Source organism: Parasteatoda tepidariorum, chromosome 6 (assembly GCF_982258835.1).
Source record: "Parasteatoda tepidariorum strain Cologne lab strain chromosome 6, Ptep-v5.0, whole genome shotgun sequence".
Classification (NCBI taxonomy): Eukaryota; Metazoa; Arthropoda; class Arachnida; order Araneae; family Theridiidae; genus Parasteatoda; species Parasteatoda tepidariorum.
Window position 1 is genome coordinate 113,697,739 of NC_141760.1, and position 14,508 is coordinate 113,712,246.

Sequence of the window (14,508 nt, forward strand, 5' to 3'; positions counted from 1 at the left end):
AAAGATAATTCCCTCTAGAAATGATGTTTTTTCTTTCATTTTTGAAAGAACACCATAATTTTTAAAGAACATGATAAAATAATTTTATATTCTAATAAAATATTCCTGAGTGGTGATTTTGTTAGAAATTCAGATATTTGGAACAGGATGAAATTGGGTAGAGGGGACTGCATTTTAAAAATTAGATTTTTTGGAAGTGGTGCAAGTGGCAAAACATGGTTTTGGAGCAGCGAAACAAAGATTTGGAGCATATTTAATAAAAGGAATTAAAATAATAACTTAATAACAAGAGTTTTTAATTTTGTTCATTAATAACATATCTTAATTTTTATCACTTTTTTGAAGGTCCCTGCATAAACAAATTAAGTTTCTTTTTGGTATCTTCCAATGCTGTTAAATATTCTGTTATCCGCGACTTAGCCTCAGATAAGAGGATCTGTCCACTTTCTATAATCGACATGTCTTTATTAACTCATCTTTAATATTTTTTTCAGCTGTGGCTAAGAGATCTTGAGAAGCCTTCAATTTTTTTAGCAAATCAATTTCAGCAGCTTTTAATCTGCTTTCCTCAGTTTCAGTGTTTTCACATTCTATTCGCTTTCTTTTTTCTCAACCTCTAATCAAGCAGAATAATTTTTCAATTCTGCACTGGTTCCTTTAATCATATCTTTGTCAACTTTAAAGTTATTTAAATTCCCAGCTGATATGTGAAAACTTGTCTCAAACTATTAACACTATGGAAATTTAAACTTGCCCTATTGTCAAGTAGCTTTTTATTCACACATATGAACAAAACTAAAACCTCTTTCAACATCGTCATTCCCATGTGGTATGCACAAAAGAGCTTTAAAAAGCTTTGTTATAAGAGGATATTTGATATTTTCCAAATTATCTTTCTTCACAAAATATTCCAAGTACACACAAAAACACATCAAATCACAAGTCACAAAATAGTTCCAAAACACATCAATTGGTGCATATTCATTTGAGTCAGAAGAATAACCTTCTGGTTCTCCACGTAACAGTAACAAAGATGCCTAATCTGGATTTATAATGAATGGAGTTACTGTTGCTAGATATCTTATTGACTTAATAGAAGTGTCTTCCATTCTCATTACAGGATGCAACACTTTAAGATGGTACAGTAACCTATTTTTAAGAGGCAATGCCTTTAATAACTTTTCTACACATGCCATAGACCTGGCACCTAAATACATTGAATTTTTTCCTGAAGAAGATAAGGATGTCATCTTATTTGTGATATCTAGTCCAACATGTATTAAATTTGAATTTTGGCAAATTTCTGCGTTTTCTACATCCAAAGATTTTAGTCCTTCCCATTCAAACTAAGAAAAGCAAAACTCTTTAAAAAAACGCCCTAACAATTCTTAAACAAGAGACACCATTTCATCATACAGCAAGTGAATCAATGGTGTCTCAGCTTGGAAAAAAACGAAACAGACATACGTCACAGCCCGTTCAAAGGGTGGTATACGTCCATTTATTAATCCACCGATCATAATTCTGATTTGAACCAGAGATCAATCTAACTCCAATTCAGTTCCTTCAGAAGTTTGATTTGTTAAGGAAACATGGGGGATTTTGTGACCCGACAGAAATAACATGCACTAGTCACCATTTACTAAACGGGGAGGACCAAACTCACGACGACTTAAACATAATCCCAGCGCTCTACCAGCCACGCTATCCTGGATTTTGAAGAACTCTTTCGTTTTAGGATGTTACAAGATTACTAAATAAGATTTTAATGACGAAGAAAATTATTATTTTTTTTTATGTTCTCCACTTGCGGCAATGCGAAAAACAGATATACAGTGATAAAGGTTTCTTTTGAGATTAAAAACTATTTTTTTATTAGAATTAAATCCTAAATTATTGTTTTTGACGGCAATTTTATTTAGGCGCATTTTTTAGATGTTTTTTATAGATTTTTTCTATCATCGCTTTTTTCTAAAAATTTCAGCTTTTAAGTATTGCTATAAGGATGAAGAACTATTTTTTCTTTTTATCTTTTTCTATGATTTTTTTTAATCGAGTTTAATATGTTTTTCATTTTTGAATAATGAAACTCAGAACAATTTTATTTTACACTAGATCAGTATTTCAGGGGAACTGAATTTCGTTATCAAAGATTCATTTCCAAATCAAGTTAAATTCAAATCAAATTTTAATTTATGGTTAATAATATATTAAAATTAATTTAATGAAATATTTCACTATGTTAATCCCAATAATATTAGTTTTGTTTAGCATCTAATATATTTTACGATTCTAAATTATTACAAATTTCATCTTTCATTACTACTGGTTTAAAAGATTACCCTAAATACTATAAAATAAAAACGTAATTTATACTATGCTTTAATTTTAAATGAAATTACTTAATAGGTACAGAAATTTTTTCCTACATTTTAGAAATGAATCGTGCAGTGTACATGAGATTTTGATAGATGCTTTACATAAATAATGTGGATGACTATTTTAATAGTATTGAAAAAGAGGCCCCTAAATTTCACACGTCATTTGAATTATAGTTTACTCTTGGTCTTATATTGGTTTTAGTCAGAACTTTCATTATATTTTAATTTACTCTATAATTTATATTCTATGGTTTACTGAGAGGGGCATTTTCTTTAACATTTAATTTTTTGGTTAGCAAAATTTCCACATTACGCTTTCCACTTTTAACTTTAAACTTTACTTTACTAGCTGTTTTCTTTACTTTACATTTAGCTTTACATTACAGCTGTTTTCTTTAGTTAGAATTTTCGTCTGTGACAGAATTTTTCTGTAACAATGAGAAAGATTAAAAAAATAATTGTCTGTTAACAAATTTGCCATGTTAAAACAATTAGAAATGAAATTATCTGGTCCTTTTAGCTCAGCTAAAATTTTACATTTCAGAATGTTTAAACTTTAATACAAACAATATTGTTACCGTATTAAATTTTCATGTTTAAATTATTGCAAAACAATGAATAAATCATTTTTATTTAAATTCCTTAAATATAGACTGATGTGTATGTTTTTATATATCATTTATATTAATTTGTAAATGATTAAAAAATAAACAATAATATCGTCTATTCAAAAGGGTGTTTATGGTGAACGAAGAGCAAAGCTGGAAAGTTGGTTCAATTTTATTACGGAAGTTTAAAAAAAATTCTAAAATTTTCTGTTGGCTTCATATAACCTTTTGCGATGTATTAAAATTACAAGCACTGAATTTTAAATACATTTTCGTATCAAAATATGCCTGAATGTTTACTCTAACTAAAAAGTATACTTGAAAATTTATATTTTCAGTTAGTATTCTGGGAGACTAGAATGTCTTAGCAGCTGCTTTTTCCTTAAACCTATTGAGTTGCTGACTGATATCAATGGATACAAAAATATGCCACTTAAGACATTTAAAAGTCACATTTTGCTAACTTTTTTTATTTTTATTAAATTATTTTTTCAAAAAAAAAATTCCTATTAGATATAATCTAAGGCTGTAAAAATTTATTTAAACAATAAAAAAAAATAAATATGTGACAACATTTAGTGACTTTTAAAGAACGATAAGTAAAAATATTTATGAGGAAGGGCAACATATATTACAACATCGAAATATGTGAATTATAATAGAATTCTCCTTTTACATGATTTTTTCAACCATGAATTGATGGATTCTGAATTCCCAGAGTATTTTTTTACATAGACATAATTTATATTAAACAATTTTTAAAATAAGCACTTGTTCATTTAACACTTTTCGCCAATTTTTTGGTAGACTTGCCACATAGCGAGTAGTTATTTTCTAATAAAAAGAGTTCTATTTGGAGTAAAAGAGTTCTATTTTTGGAAATAAAAGAGTTCTATTTTAAAAATTGAAATATGTTATAAAAGGTTAAAATGAAACAGAAAAAAATAGCATTAATGAAACAATTGTAACAATTTGTCGACAAACATTGCTGTTAGTGATTGTAAAAAAAATGAGTGATTAGTAGGTTTGCTGAGAAAAAATAATTCACAAATTTCTGTGAATGGTAGTAAAAAAGCTTCCAGAAAAAGAATGCAATATAAAATCTATTATTATCAAATTATAACCAACTAATTTTTGGAGAATTTTATGAAGTTAAAAAAACAAAAACATTTTGAATCATTTCATCAAAATGGAAAACAATTACCACCAAAGAAGCATCGGAGCAAACTTGAGCCTTAAATGGATTCAGCCCATGGACAGAATTTAAAAACAGAAGCAAATATCCTGTTATTATATAGCTTATGCATTTTATCTATTATAAATTTTTATATCGTGAAATAACTGAAATATAAATGTTTTTATTATATCATTTTATTTTTCAAATGGTGTGACAAGAGGGAATTAAACAAATATTGATTTGAATTTTGCTTATACCTGTTAAGCAAAATTAGGAAAAAAATACACATTCTTCTATGGAAGCCAGAAAGCGAAGTAAATAATTAATTGATTGGCTAGCATCATTTTATTAACTGAGTACATATAATGTACAGATAATTTTCAATTGATGACATTTTTAAAAATGCATGCATTAGCCAAAGATTTGAAGGTAAATAGGCAGCTCTACCGTTAATCTACTCAGGACATAAAGTGTATAGAAAATTAGGAGGCATCATATTACGTCTAGCTTATACTGGTATATAAATTTGATGTTTTTTTCTACTGAACCTAGGAAGAGAAACACTGATGTTTGATAGTTTTAATTTTAAAAAAAGTAAGATTTTTTTTCAAATTCAACTTACCCCTTGTTGAACAGCAGCCTGGACTTTAGCATCTTTCCCTGATGTATCTACAGATGATTTTGAAGTTGATTCAGAAGAATTAGACAATTCTTGAACTGTAACCTAAAATAAATAAAATTGAACAGTAAAAATATTAGCAAATTTAAAAAATCTACAAAAATCCCCATACTTTGTGGAATAAGGAAAAAAATAACCAGCAACATACTCAAAAACATTTGTTTAAGCATATATGTATAGCATTTATTGATTTGCGTTCATGAAAATATTTTAGCTTTAAACTATAAATTCATGCTTTTTTTAGAGAAAAAACATTTTAACATACATAGTCTAATAAATATAAAGTCTGGTTCTGGAAATTTTTAATATCATTAATGTCGAAAGCATTGCTCACAGATACAGCAGATAAATTTCTTAGTATTTTTGCATTTTTCTTGAAATATAGGGAAACAAATGTTATAATTCAATCATCACAGACTTAAATATAAGTGGAAGAGCTAAATTTTCGTTTGAGTTTAACAAATGTGCTCAGCAAGGTGAATCCCTATTATTTATGCTTTTCAATATCACCTTACTTTTGTGAATCACATCATTCGACAACTAGGCAATATATTCACAAAGTCAACAAAAGTCTGTGCCCATGCACACAATATAGGAATTAATGCAAGAAAAAAAAGTAGATTAATAGAACAAATAAAAGAAATTACAGGAAAAGCAAATGAAATAGGTCAAACCAAAATAAAGATCATGATAAAGACAAAGACAGAAGAGCAAACACAAATACAAGGTCTAAAAATTGATAAAATTTTTTAGGGTATCCTTTACTTATCGCGGTCACGAAATGAACAATAAATGTGAAATTCCACGGACACAAAATGGAAATATTTGCAAATAATGATTACTAAAACGGAAATTAATTTTGAGAATATGTATAATATGTAAAACCCTAATAAGACCAATAGTAACATATGGGTCTGAAACCTAGGAAAACAATATGAAAACAATATGAAAATATAGTAGGAAATTTTGAACATAGTATAATTAGAAGAATTTTTGAAGCATTAGTTAAAGTAACGCATGGAGAAAGACATGCAACCACAAAATGGAAAAATTAAAAAGGAAAAACATCATATGATTTATCAAAGCTGGAAGATTATAGTGGATAAGACATGCCTTAGAAAATCATTAAAGGAAAGGAGGAAGATCAAAGTTAAGATTGCTGGATCAGGTTGAGGAAGAACCAGAAAAAAATATTAAACTGGAGAAACATGGAACTTTATTGTAGAGAAAGCTCACAGGACTTTTGAGTTGGAAAAGAAGAAGTATAATTCTGATAATCTGACATGACCCTAAGAGTTTCAACCAATCATATAAGAGGAAATCACTTGAGATCTTAATGTTTTTTTAAAATCCATATAACATTTCTTAATTAGTAATAGTACTCATCATATGATGTATACATCACATGAATGTAAATTATATTTCCTTCTGAATTCAACAAAAATGCATTATCACATAATTTAATTGTGATTCATAAAGTATGATTAGGATAAGTACAAAAGCAAACCATGATGATCAACTGTAAATATCTATGCAGCGTAACAAAAGTAACAACTTTATTAAATCATTCACATAGATTTGAAATTTTTTTTTTAAAAAAGCACTGTCGTTGTTCATTTACGTCACACTAGAGCTGCACAATGGGCTATCGGCGACGGTCTGGGAAGCATCCCTGAGGATGATCCGAAGACATGCCATCACAATTTTGATCCTCTGCAGAGGGGATTGCACCCTCGCTTCGGTAGCCTGACGACCTGCACGCGAAGTTGAGCACTTTACGGTAGCACAGTTTAACGAGGACCAATACCGCACACCCTCGGTCCCTACGCAGACTGATCCAAGTGGTCACCCACCCGCACACTGATTGCAGCCAGTGATGCTTGACTTCGGTGATCTGATGGGAACCGTGTCTTAACGATCAGTCAACTGCGGGACTAAAAAGAACTGTCAGATTTGTTATTTTATATACATCTTTGAATTACCATGCTCTATTTTTTTACATGATATAAACTGTCATACAAACATGATATAAACTGTCATTTTATGATTGCAATAATGTATTCACTTGTAATAACTTAATTCAGAGTATAAATTATAGTCTTTTAGAAAGTTTATCTAAAAGGCAAGTAAGATAATCCATGGATTTTGATTTTCCAATATATCTGCAGTCTTTTGTGGATGTTAAATAATCAGAATTTGAACTATTATTTAGCTATTAGACAAGAAATTCGTAAAAATATTCGTCAATATCAACACAATAAATGAGTAAGAGACATTTAAATTTAAAAGACAATAATTGAATAACCTCTCACTTTTACAACATCTAATTCTCCTGAGAAATTTTGAGCTGTTGTTCGCAGATTAGATTGTTGATCTTTGAGCTCTTTCACATTGCTTTCTAGAGCTGTCATTTTACTTTCAAACTTAGCAACACTCTAAGAATAAAATTAAATGATTATTTACAGTACTTTTCTAAAAACAGAAATTACTGTATTTTTCACATAAATGATAGTACGTTTTTTTAAAAAATAAACAAATACATCAATTAAAAATTTTATTCAATAAGTTCCAGTATTACCTTTCTTAAAATAGATTGAAAAATACTTTAAACTAGGGGTGCGCTATCTCTTGATCTGCAGACCAAGACAATATCAAAAATAAAAATTTTTTTTTTAGAAAAAAACATCCCAGAATTTTGAATTGCACATTTAATTTTTTTCTCTTTTTTTAATGAAAAGGAAACTAAAAAACTATCAGTTTTGCATTTTTTGAATTTTAATTTATAATTTTATGTCCAATGTTTAAAATAATTTAATTTTATTGAGTTAACTGATAAAAAAAAATTTAGTATCTAGTATATTGATGTTTTTGTATGAAAAATACTATAATTGCTAATATCTGTCTAAATACTTGGACAAGCAAATTGGTCAACCTGCTGTCCAAGTGGCCCTTCTCTTAAAAAGATTGTGCATCCCTACTTTAAACACTTTTAGGTTTTTTAGGTATTTTAGGTGTGAAACTATCTTCCGTAGTCTTACCACCAAACATTTTTTACAGTTTCCCGTACGAATGATTTTGCTTTCAAAAAAAGATGTCTATAAATTCTAATATAAGGTATAGTGTTTTCTAAACTAATTTTTAGGATCTCCGTCAAACACTTCGGAGGTAAATTAATGAGGTCGGAAAATCATTGATAGAAATAGAAATGTTACTTAGTGATTTAGTTTCATCACACTAGTAATGATCTTTGTGCTTCAATTATAACAATTCTAATTTCAAGTTGCAGAATTAAAATTTTTAGATCATTCTAAATGAATAAAAATATCATTTCATCAGATACTGTACATTAAATGGTTATTTTCAAAGAGAGATGACCCATCTTGAGTACTCATGGTACAATAAAACTATGAAGAAGCAACACCAACAGAAATCACGCTGGAACCCAATAGTTTTTAAAAATTGAGTTATCATAAGCAGCAGAAATGAGTTGTATTTTTGAGAATAGATAAGCTTATTTAATTTTGTATAATTATTATTATTTCAAATGATAATATTCCTCTGCATACTATTTGTTTTTGTAAGTTTATTCCAAAGTAAAATACTTAGAGGGAAAATTCAGGAATGTTACAATATATTTTAACAGTAGAATGAAATGAAATTGTTTTAGTACATTAACAGGCACAATTTTTTTTCATATTAACTCAAAAAGTACATGACATATACATTCAAACTATACCAATTAGTAAAATAATTTTTCATAGAATTAATATAATTATTTTTTTTTGTTGGTGAGTCAAAATTTTAGTAGCGGTAACACCCAAACTTTGATATCATAATTTTTACATTTCTTGTTGTTTCTTAAAAAGTATATATTATACAAAACAATAGCCCAAAGCGATTTCTTTCTATTTAATTTATTTTACAAGATATTAACAATTAAATTTTAAAGCTCTTTTTAATTAAAAAATAAATATCTAAGGATAGAATGAATGGATTTTAAAAAAATGTACCTCATTTTACGCGGAAATAATTGAAGTTTTTGATAAAATAATTATAATACAACAAATGCTTAAAAAATGTAATTTTTATTGCAAAATTAAGTTGTAAAATGAAAAACAAAAATGTTGTTAATGTCGTACAAAGTTCAAACAAAACCCATTTTAAAGTAAATTTTATTCTGAACAAAATGGCTTTTCAAAAAAAAATGGATCGCAATTCCATAAAAAGTTATAGATTTTTTCGCGAAGCGCTGCACCGCGGCTCGCTCTGTTGTCAGCGTTGTTTATACTCGAATTGTAACGAGCGTTTGTTAAGGTAATTCGAAATGCTGATCTACGTGATAATAATTATCAAATAAGGTAAGTTTCAATTGTTATTTAACTTAGGATAATAATAAATATTGTTCAATTATAAATATTGTTTTTTTAAACATAAAATTACATTTCTAAAAAATACATTAATTCTAAGAATTTGATTTGTATATTTAGCACGAAATTTAATTATAAACTTACAGATAAAATCAAGAAATGGTGAACTATTGCTGCAACCCGCTGAACAAATTAAATCATCGAAGGATCTAGAAAAATGTTAAGCTCGTGACAAAAAATTGGAGTTCGGTATTTTCAAATTTAATAAATCAATTCATATGTGATTCTTGTCGTCGGACAATTTTTCAGAAAAATATACCCGTAATAGTTATTAATGAATAAAGTAATTCTATTCGTAAATTTGTAAATAATTTAAAATATTAATTTCAAATTAGATAATTCTAATAATTAAAATGTTTTGTTAATTTTAGAAAATAACGAAAATGTGGTATTGAATTGTTCTGATGAAGAGTGTGATTTTGACGAAAGATCCAAGCGTTTGTTTTAAGAATATTGAAAATTTCGAAACTCTCAAATGTAAAATATATTCTTCTAGTTCCAAGTTTGAACTCAAAAAATTATGTAAATAAATTATAAATAACTAATTATTCATAATATTATTCACCTAAAATTGTAAATTATGTATTTATTATTTAATATAATGCTTGCTATTTTGTGAAACTTTAGTTGAGGTTTTTAAATTCCCTCCAAATTAACTGATACAGCGCAATTGAGCGATCAGCGGAGTGGAGTGGCAGAGCGTGCCGCAGTGCAGCGCTTCGCGAAAAAAGCTGTAACTTTTTATGGAATTGCGATCCATTTTTTTTTGAAAAGCCATGTTGTTCAGAATAAAATTTACTTTAAAATGGGTTTTGTTTGAACTTTGTACGACATTAACAACATTTTTGTTTTTCATTTTACAACTTAATTTTGCAATAAAAATTACATTTTTTAAGCATTTGTTGTATTATAATTATTTTATCAAAAACTTCAATTATTTCCGCGTAAAATGATATAAAGTTTTTAAAAATCCATTCATTCTGTCCTTAGATATTTATTTTTTAATTAAAAAGAGCTTTAAAATTTAATTGTTAATATCTTGTAAAATAAATTAAATAAAAAAAAATCGTTTTGGGCTATATTGTTTTGTATAATATATACTTTTTAAAAAACAACGAAAAATGTAAAAATTACGATATCAAATTTTGGGTGTTACCGCTACTAAAATTCTGACTCTGGTACGAAAAGAAAGACCTAAATGGACATAAAATAGAAATACTTGACTCAGAGACTTAGCTATTGGTCACAGAAGTATATTTTTTATCAATAGAACTATTTAATAAGGCATTAAAACTGAATTCTCAATGTATTTATTTCAAATATCAATTAATTCATCAAACATTGTGAGAAGATTTTAAATTAATTTAAGAAGAGAGTATTGAAAACAGTATAAAATGGTTTTGAACTGTTTTCTGTAAATGAGGTTCGCTTCATTGTGTATAAGTAATACTTATTTAAATCAAGCCTGTACAAAAATTCTATTTCATATCAATTTTAGTGAATTTTCTAAAAAATACAAAAACTGGGACCAGGAGAAGCTGGCAATAAGCACTTACATTCATCGAAGTAAAAAGTATGCATATAAATCTTAATCTAAAAGTCATTTCTTTAAACCATTATGCATAATTACTTAAACTATTAACACTCAACATACTGCAGCACAGGCCATATTATCACACTGGTAACCTGTTCAGAGATAAAAGAATTATTTTCGCCATCAGTGGATATTTGATCGCCCAAAAGTTTTTTTTTAAAAATTTCTTCGACAAATACGGAGAAATTTGGGAATATAGGAGTAAACAGAAGATAGTCGTAAAATACAGGAGTCTTCTTTACAGGTAAACATATAAATAATGACCTTAAAACATATTCCTCCAAAATATAAAGGGCTCCCACCTAAAACCAGAAAAAAAATTTCCCTGACTTGTCCAGACATTTCAAGTAAATTTCAATGAAATCCAGACCATGTTTTATCTATAATAGGGGGTGCACAACCAGAGGAATCTGAACGAAATAAAAAATATTAATTCCAATTTTTTTTTCCTTTAAAAAAATTTGGAAATTTTACATTTATATATTCAAGTTAAAACATCTTTCGATGTTTTAACACATTATTACGAATAGTGAGTAAAGATTCGCTAATTTAGATTACGATTTTTGACGTGGTTTATTTGCGCCAGTATTATAGCATGTCAAGTTATTTTTCAATTGTTGTTTTGGCAATTATTGGTACAATTGCTACAAGGTTTTTAAAGTCCCGATATATTTCATATGCTATAGCGACGTCTTAATTTCGAATCCCACATTTAAGTACATCACTTTTTGACACGCTTTATTTACGTCGATTTTATTTTAAATATGAAAGGATTTTGATAGATTTGTTTGGTAGTTTTTACTCTGTGATTTAAGAAAATTCTTATATTTTTAATACTAGTCAGAGAGCAGGCAAGTTTTGAATCGCGCATTAAAATAATTACTTTTTACGTGCGCTATTTGCATCGATTTGAACATTAATATAAGAGGTTTTTCGAAAGTGTTTTTTTCTTCTTTTGTGATTTAGAATATCCTGATATTTAAACACAATATTTGCAAATCGCGCAATTCGTTTGCGTTTATTTATTTATTATTTTTTTTTGTAATTTGAAAAGTATTTATGTATCTTATCAAAATCGACACCTTCCTGAAGAGAATTTAAAAAAAAACGAGATGAGTAAATTTACATAAAACACGGTCCCATTTGCAAAAAAATAATTCAAAACATGTGCATATTTTTTTAGCTCCATGAACACGTGGAAGTTTAACAGCACACACTTAAACTATTCTTTTTGCTGTCATAGGCGTTTTAAAAATAATACGTTATGATTCTTCTTGCAATTTAAAAGTCACACATCATAATTCGCATTTACGCAATCTTAAAATCGCATTTCGTTTTAACAATAACGAGATTTGAAAAATCATCCATCGCGATTCGTATCCACGAGATTTAAAATCGCGATTCATGTTCAGTCGTTTAAAAAAATCATACATCGTGAGTCTTCTCGCAATTTAAAAACATCACTATTCGCGCTATTTGAAAACCATGCATAGCGATTTTTATTTGAGCAATTTAAAAATAAATAACACATCGCTATTTGTATTCACGAGATTTAAAAATCAGGAAAGGAAGAACACCGTTTGTGATAGATTCCAAAACTGATGAAGTTATTTACCCTAAGTTTAATACTGCCAACACCAGCTTCTGTCAAAAGGCAGTTTTCCAGCATGAATTTGGCCTGTTAAAAATTACAGAGCAGTTTTCAAACAAAATCATTAAAATTTTTTATTTAATAACTCGAAAAAGCTATCATATGATCAAGTAGATAAAATTATCACAATATTTAAAAACTTTGCAAATTACAGGATAACCATTTCAGATCATTTATGATCATATGCTGGGAAATGATTTCTATATCATTAAATTTTAACTTTAAAAATTTAATCAAAATAAGTTTCAAAAAGTAATGTAAATTTTAATTGATTTTAAATATATATGTGTAAATAGTAAGTGTCATTTTAAAAAAGTATTGGTCATAAGGAATTGAAAGCAAGTATCTTAATAGTTTTTTTTTAATAAGTAAAATAATTCCTTCAAAATAAATGTTTTTTCTTCTTCTTTTTCTTCCCTCTCTCAGCCCCTGCCTCTTATGATTAATTTAAAATAAATGTTTTAAAGTAAAAGTATATTCCCTACTAAATGCTAATTCTTTTTAGCTGAAGGGGTTTCGTGTCAATTTTAATCATTTTTAACCTTTATCTTTCTTTAAATCAAAGTATTTAAATTGCATTTTTTTTAATGACAAAATACTTATTTTTTTAAATTTAATTCTGTGGACAAATTTTTTAATGTTAAAATTTATGTTTAAATGGACTTAAAATTATGTTAAAATGGAAATGGACGTATTATGTAATATGATAAAAATAAAAATGATTTTTCCAAAATTTTTAATTATTTTAATTTATCTAAAAAACAATTTCTGATAAATTGATTCTGATTCTGTTTCCCCCCCCCCCTAAGTAATCAGTTTTGCAGTTTCTCATTTTAAACATTTAAAATTATTCAATTTTATGCAAAGATATTCAATTTTATGCAAAGACAAGGTAAACTGACAAAAAGAATTTAGTCTTGAGAACAATGATGTTTATATAACAATTACTACCAACAATTGCTGCCAACATGTCTGTCTAAATATTTTGGCCTGCGGCCTTTTATTGGTAAATCTGCTGAGCATGTGGCCCTTCACTCAAAAAAGGTTGTGCACCCCTAATCTATACCATGTAATTTGTCATTAGAAAACAGAGTTTTTAATTTGTAAGGCTTATTGCGTTATAAGATTTTTAGAAGGTAAAAAAAAATCTTTAAATGAGCCAGTTTCCCTAAAATAAGAAATTTTTACAACAAATAATTGTAATAGACATTGGAATTATTGAACTTGAATCTCAATCACTGATTACTGTAACTGATAATTCTAAAATTGGTTATTTTTCTAGAATGATACAAGAATTCTCCAGCTTTTTGCCAGAAATTGCAATCTTTCCTGACTATTCCCTGCTTTTTAAAGTTAAAATAAAATTCCCTGGGAATTCCGGGTTTTCCCAGACCCGAGGGAATCTTGATATCATAAATCTGTTTTTAGTAGCGAAGCAGAATACGGATAATGATATGCAGAATTATTCAATATTAATACAAATATTGAAACATTTATTATTTACCATTTCGGAGACCAGTGAAGCATTTGAACAAGGCTTCACTCAATTCTCTCTCTATTAAAAAATCGGAAAGGCTACTGTTTTGGGCATACAATTTAACATTACATTTTGTTTTGTTGTGCAAAAACTAAACAATTTAGAAACTTGAAATTATACAGGTGAACTTATAGGAAAAAATACTATGTGGGCCGCTCTACAGACAGCAGGAATACAACTTCAGAGTTGAAACTAGGAATGTTGAAAAGGCCTCGCTTGTTTATGCACAGCGTTTTTTTTCTTCTTCTTTTTTTTTTAAATTCCAATTTGTTGAAAGTTATTGCACTTTTAAGGGCTTTTTTATCTTCTTTTTTTTTGCTTTAGGTTACATTTTGCTCTGCTGCACAAAACTCTATAATCTACTGTAACAATGTCACTGCCACGGGGGTATTATTTATAAATTTTATCTTAGTTTTTGTTGGTAAGTGTATAAAATTCTTTAAAAGAAAAGATC

General features: G+C 27.8%; 1 protein-coding gene and 1 long non-coding RNA gene across 17 annotated transcripts in view; one reads left to right on the plus strand and one right to left on the minus strand.

Annotated features, from left to right (window-relative positions):
- The window catches only part of LOC147808298 (disheveled-associated activator of morphogenesis 2-like), a 71,276-nt gene that overhangs the window by 20,876 nt on the left and 35,892 nt on the right, over positions 1–14,508 (minus strand). For 13 of the 16 annotated variants that reach the window (XM_087166485.1, XM_087166484.1, XM_087166475.1 and 10 more), the window contains 2 exons: positions 7,158–7,280; positions 4,789–4,890 (listed from right to left, as the gene is read on the minus strand). In XM_087166485.1, the coding sequence (XP_087022611.1) occupies positions 4,789–4,890; positions 7,158–7,256 (201 nt within the window). In that variant the 5' untranslated portion in view covers positions 7,257–7,280. Of the gene's footprint in view, positions 1–269; positions 4,715–4,788; positions 4,891–7,157; positions 7,281–14,508 lie in introns of those variants that run through there. The other 3 variants (XM_087166486.1, XR_015434826.1, XR_015434825.1) reach the window with 3 other exon arrangements.
- LOC147808299 (uncharacterized) overlaps positions 1–14,508 on the plus strand; it is a 36,777-nt gene that overhangs the window by 8,642 nt on the left and 13,627 nt on the right. The window lies entirely within an intron of this gene.